Genomic DNA, 6,036 nt, shown 5'->3' with positions numbered 1-6,036 from the left:
GAGCTAGTCGCGGGGGGACGACCCAGCCGTAAACACGCAATTGTCCAAAAGAGGTTCAATTAACCAATCCTACGCTGACATTCGACTCATTGGGACCAATTAGAGACTTGATTGCCTCGCAGTTCAAACGGCGCTCGGACGCCGCGGGCGCGTGTCCGCGTGGGTGGCGGCGGCAGCGAGAAGCTGCAATTTCGTCTTACTACTTTTCACTCATTTCATTTCAAAAGTGATTGTACTGCAAGGACTACTGTTAGTACTACCAATAGTATTTCTAATACTGGTATGCTTGCAGGCACTCTTGACCCGTGGGCCAGCGTGCAGCGCGGAATCCGGCCGCCGGTGTGGCAGTGGCAGAAGAGCCAGAGGGCCGGATGGGCCACTTGCGGAATGAGCAGCGCGCAGGCACCCGCCACCCACCCCATAGTGTCCCTCCCCCAACTTGTTCGCCAATTTTTTTTCGTCCTTTCCCCGTTCCACAACCCCCCTTCCTTCGTCCCCCTTTTCCAGTCTCTTTTTTTTCCACCCCAGTAGGGGCGTCCCCCCCTCCATCGAGATGCGTTGCTGGCCATGATGGATCGGTGCAGGAGTTGCCGGCAGCCTTCCCTGAGCTTGCTCTCTTGCGCTCGTGAACGGCTGTTTGGGGATCTAAATGTTCGACTGCGGCAGCTTTCTAGCATGGGAACGCACACCTGCATTATTTTGGACTTTTCAAAATTTATGAAAGGCACATGGATGCAATGATCGAAAAGCAAAGAGTTAAGCCAATGTGGAATGCAAATTTATTTATAAAAACTCCAGCGATCATAAAAAAACGTACACGTTTATTAAGAAAACGAAGATATATTAAATAACAGTTTTTCTACCAAAATACATCTTGGGTTATTAAGTAAACGTATCATTACAAATAATCTTTTTTCATAGTGAAAAAGTAATTTTAACAAAAGTTAAAAAAAACTCTGCAATTCAGTACGAATTAAGCAACATATTACTGAAAAAAGATTGAAATCCTTCATCGCTTTATTTTGTTCCCTCCTAATATTTTAGGTAAAAGAAAACAAAACGACTACTGCACGAGGTACCATGATGAACAAGACAAAGTATCAATTATTTGATTAATTAAAACGGCATTGCTTCAATGTGAGCTAAGAGATGGGCATGCAACATGTTAGTACATGAAAATTTCTTGTTGCACACAGTGCACGTAAAAGGTGTTTGTCCAGCTTAGGGTTGAATACTTTTATTTAGATCGCACTCGGCAGAGGTTGCAGAGATGTGGGCATAAAGATGTCGGTACAAACGAGCTTCATAAGAAAACAGTTTGTTGCACACCGTGCACTTAAAAGGTTTTTCCAATTTTTCGGAAAACGATTGTGTTCCTGGCACACTACTTCGAGAAAATTTCACTTTGAATGAAGCACGGTGAGATGGTTTTCCTTCTGTACGTTTTCTGCCCAACTGGGCAAGCTGACCTTCTTGAGGAAATTCCTTGTAGCAGAACGTAAAAGGTTCACTGCTAGTGTGCATACGGCGGACATGAATCCTTAGCGAACTACTCTGAGAAAATTTGCTGTCGCAGAAAGTACACGCAAAGGGTTTTTCTCCTGTATGGGTTCGTAGATGTAGGACAAGCGTATTATTGAGAGAAAACGTCTTGTTACACACAGTACATTCGAAAGGCTTTTCGCCGGTGTGCATTCGAAGATGCGTGCGCAGTGCACCACTGTCATAAAATTTCTTGCTGCACACATTGCATTCGAATCGTTTTTCTCCTGTGTGGATTCGAATGTGTGCACCTAGACTAGAATGAGTCGAAAATTTATATTCACACAGAGGACATTTAAGAGGCTTTTCTCTTGTGTGGGATCGAAGATGTATCTTTAGCTCAGTATTTCTCAAAAATTTCTTGTTGCACATCGTACATTCAAAAGGTTTTATTCCAATGTGGATTGGGAGATGAAGAATCAGCTCAGAACTTGAATGAAATTTCTTATTACACACAGTGCACTTATAAGGCCTCTCTCCCGTGTGCGTCCGAAGATGATGACGCAGGTGGGGATCTTGTGAGAATTTCTTGTTGCACAAAGTACATTCAAAGGGTTTCTCTCCTGAGTGACTTCGAAAATGTATACGTAGGACCGCTCTGTCCGAAAATTTCCTACCACACAAAGTACACTCAAAGGGCTTTTCCCCTGTATGTGATCGTTGATGACTACTCAAATATGCCTTTTGAGAAAATGTCTTGTTGCAATACGAACACTGAAAAGGTTTTTCTCCAGTGTGGGTTCGCATGTGTATGCGAAGTGCTGTATGTCCCGATAATTTCTTGTTACACAAACTGCACTGATACGGTTTCTCTCCTGTGTGCGTTCGTAGGTGTGTGTGTAGTGCTCCACTTGTCGAAACTGTTTTGTTGCACAGACTACACTCAAATGGTTTTTCTCCAGTGTGGATTTTGAGATGTGCAATTAGATCACCATCTACACGAAATTTCTTGTTGCAGACTGTACATTCAAAAGGTCTCTCGTCTGAGTGCCTTTGGAGATGTGTGTGAAGTGCTCCCTTTCCCGAAAATTTCTTACTGCACAAATTACATTCAAATATTTTTGCTCTTGGGTGGATTTGGAAATGAGGCACCATGTTGGAACAGTTTCTGAAAACGAAAAACATAAGAAAATTAACAACAGAAATGTGTAGCCATACATTTAATAAAATATAAATGTGTCTCTTTAATACTAACTTTCCCAGATTACAGGAAAACAATTTTCAGCAGCCTAAACACGGAAAGAAATGACTTCGTTGAGAGGATCAATTATGTGTGGTAGGCTAAATTCGATAGCTGGAAATGAAAATCCGATACTCACAAGCAGGAGTTAGTTGCCACGACCGGACACTAGTACAATTAGAACAAACTTCAGCTTGGTTCTATTTGTGTAAGCGTCCGCGGTCGTGACAACCAACTCCTGCTTGTGAGTATCGTATTCTCGATTCCAGCCATCGAATTTAGCCTACCAAACAGAACTGACCTCCATAACAAAGTCTTCTTTCCCGTGAGTAATCAATGGAAAGTATAAATCGTTTGCCTGATTTAATGAATAATGCGCACAGGTTCCCAGAAACTAACAGTAATTTTACTGACAATTACTGAGAGCAAATTTTAGGGGAGGAAACAGGGGTGGGGAAATGGGCGGCATAAAGATGAGAGAAGGGAGGGGGGGAGGTAGAGCTGTCGCAGTAAGCAGACGAGAGGAGGCGGTGGTAGTCAGCGCAAGTCAACGTCAAGGACACGTCGCTAAGTAGTCATATGAGACACATAACCCAATTACGCAAGGGAATATATACCAAAAGAAGAGAAGAGGTTCAGGCTGCATGCCGGGGCAGGGGGGCTGAGCCGAGAGGGAGGGGGGGGGCTGCCTTGCCGCTAAAACACGCCGCCCGCCACGATGGGAATGCAGGCGGCAGCAGCGGCAGGGGCATACCACGACGAATATGATCAATCATAAATCCTTGTCCTGTCAGGTTCGGTAGGCACTGTGTGAATTGGCAGAGCAGGGTTTTTGATTCTCAGAGAAGGGCGCGGCCAAATACGGCAGGGAAAGGGGGGAGCACAGGTCTGACGAGGCGTAATAATGAAGCCGCCAAATGGCGCACCACAACCTTGTTCCCGCCAAGTTTTACAACTATCCCCCTCTCCCTTCCCTAATAATAGTAAAATTCGGACGATTCCCCCCAGATCAATTTTGTTATTCTGAATGACTAAAAACGACCTTATCATAGATTCGGAAAACAAAATTGATGGGCTACAAGATTCGAGCGTCTCGATTTAAGCGCGAGACTCCAAAAGCATTATTCTACCTAATTACCGTGAGTTCCGTCGCGTGGCCGCCACAGCTCGGGCGTTATTGGCCGGATCTCTCGCCCTCTCCAGTTCAAACGCGAATTATCACCTGGACAGGGGCCCGACGCGCGCGCGCACACACACAAGGCAAGGCATTCCCGACACGGCCGGGGACAGCGGCGGCAGGGCAGACCTGAGGAAAAGCGGAATGTGATAATTTAAGTGATAACATTTTCGCTCCCTTTGACGAAGGCGGCGCGCCGCTCTACCCGACCACTCGCCAGACAGTCCGTCGGCTTCGTCTCCCAGCCTCCCTCCACGCCGCGGTCTCAAAATGCGCTACACAGTTCCGCGCACGTCTCGGGAGGTGGAAGACAAACGCATGTGGGAGTGATCCGGCGCCGCACGCAGCCCCCAGTCACTACCACCACCCAAGGCCCCCGGCGGCTCTGAGTAGGCAGCACGCAGCACGCGCGCGCATGGCGGTACAGCATCACAACGCGTGAGGTAAGTACAACACCAAGTGTGCGTGAGCGGTGCGTATGCGTAATGCGTACTAACATTTCATAATCGAAATATTAGTAAACCAGATTGTGCGCACTGGCTGGCTGGAGGCTACGCCAAGACTATCTGCTCGCCCGAGACGAGACGTCTAGCCACGTCTACAAATTCAGCCACATCGGCGCGGAAAATGTTAACTGGCCGATCATCGGCCGCCAAAAGCAGGTCCACGGTCTACGGGATGCGAGCGGCAGTTGCCTGTGTAGCGTGGCCAGGACCTCCTCAGCGATGCACCTTTCAGAGTCCTACTACGTTTCAACCGTTCGCGGAACGGCAGGAAAAAGTCGGTACGGCACACGGCCTGGTCCCACCCTGGTGGCACGCGCAGCCGAGGCAGTGGCGTGGTGGCCCGGTACGCCGGTACGCCACCTCGTCCGTGTTAATTGGCTAATTTAGATCACGTGTTAGAGGCGCGCCTTCCTGTCGTGTGCGGGAACTTCTTTTTCTTTTACCCCCTTCGGTTTTAGAGAGACAAGCATTACAGCAAACCAAAAGATAACAAATAATTTTAAAATTAAAAGCTCAACAAAGGTTTCTCGGAAAATCAGCACGCACGGCTCGTACTTATTTGGAAAATATTAAAACACTCAAAACGTCCTGCGGGGCAGCTTTACAAAAAGGAAGGCGAATAATCGGGACGACTACAACAAGCGACATCAGCAGGCAGGCGACTGCTGACAGCAGAATCACTCATTAACAAAACGGAGACACAAAGGCATGCTGGGCGGCGGCGGGGCGGCGCGCTCTCCTTCCTGATCACGTCCGGCATAATGAAGTACACATTCGGATCAGCCGTCCGCGAGCCATCCTGGCAGGAGGCGCCATCGCAGGCTCGCTCAGGGCTACCAGAACACGATGGCCCGGGTACGGACCAACACTGTGAAAATAGTTTAAGGCTTAATGGGAAAATTTTCCCTGAAGACTGTCGTAAAATTACGATTGAAAATTGTAAAATTTTAAGCATAACGTGCAGAGACTTGTATTTTATCGACCATAATCAAGGGAAGGTTGTAGTTAAATTTTAACATATTTTGTAGTTCACACAAAATACATGTAGCTATACTTTTCTACTTTTCATAGAGCGACGTCTGCTGTCTGATAGTGTCACCGACGACGTCGACTTCCGCATCGGCCAGGTGGACACGGCCCTTCGCCAGGTAGAGGTGCTCGTCGTCGAGGGTGTGCATGGCGAAACGCGAGGATCCTCGAGGACTCGGCCGCCGCCGCCAGGCACTGCTGCATGGCCTCTGCGGCCTCGCGGCGCACCACGGCGCCAGGGGGCGGGCGGGGCTGGTCATAAGCCGAAATGTGTGTTTTTGTGGCTCAACGGCTCACCTCATTCAGTATTCATAACCGTACGTGTACGGTACAACGGTAGGCTCGCGCCACCCAGACCAGCAGCGCGTCGCTTGCTCTCCATATAGCTCCCCTCCCCCCACCTGCCGCACGGTCCAACCCCTCCCGATCAGATCAACATCGTGTGTGATTCAATTGATCCGACCGTGTACATAGCCCAGCAGAAGAGGGGGAGTGTGACACAATGTTTGCGGGTTGGGCGATATTCACCGCCCCGATTACCTGCCAATAATGAACAACACTGTTAAAAATATATCGAAATTTTACAGCTGAACATTTTACAG

General features: G+C 48.1%; 1 protein-coding gene across 2 annotated transcripts in view; it reads right to left on the bottom strand.

The window, feature by feature from the left end:
• LOC113205232 (gastrula zinc finger protein XlCGF57.1-like) overlaps positions 1-4,023 on the bottom strand; it is a 34,876-nt gene extending 30,853 nt beyond the window's left edge. The window contains exons 1-2 of one of the 2 annotated variants that reach the window (XM_026420755.2): positions 3,861-4,023; positions 882-2,650 (exon numbers count right to left, since the gene is read on the bottom strand). In XM_026420755.2, the coding sequence (XP_026276540.2) occupies positions 1,222-2,637 (1,416 nt within the window). In that variant the 5' untranslated portion in view covers positions 2,638-2,650; positions 3,861-4,023 and the 3' untranslated portion in view covers positions 882-1,221. Of the gene's footprint in view, positions 1-881; positions 2,651-3,860 lie in introns of those variants that run through there. The other variant, XR_008011143.1, reaches the window with a different exon arrangement.
• Positions 4,024-6,036: the final 2,013 nt, after the last annotated feature.

The sequence above is a fragment of the Frankliniella occidentalis genome, unplaced genomic scaffold (assembly GCF_000697945.3).
Source record: "Frankliniella occidentalis isolate FOCC.00 unplaced genomic scaffold, Focc_3.1 Scaffold52, whole genome shotgun sequence".
NCBI lineage: Eukaryota > Metazoa > Arthropoda > Insecta > Thysanoptera > Thripidae > Frankliniella > Frankliniella occidentalis.
The sequence above is the reverse complement of the archived record's forward strand: the minus strand, read 5'-3'. Positions and strand labels throughout refer to the sequence as shown.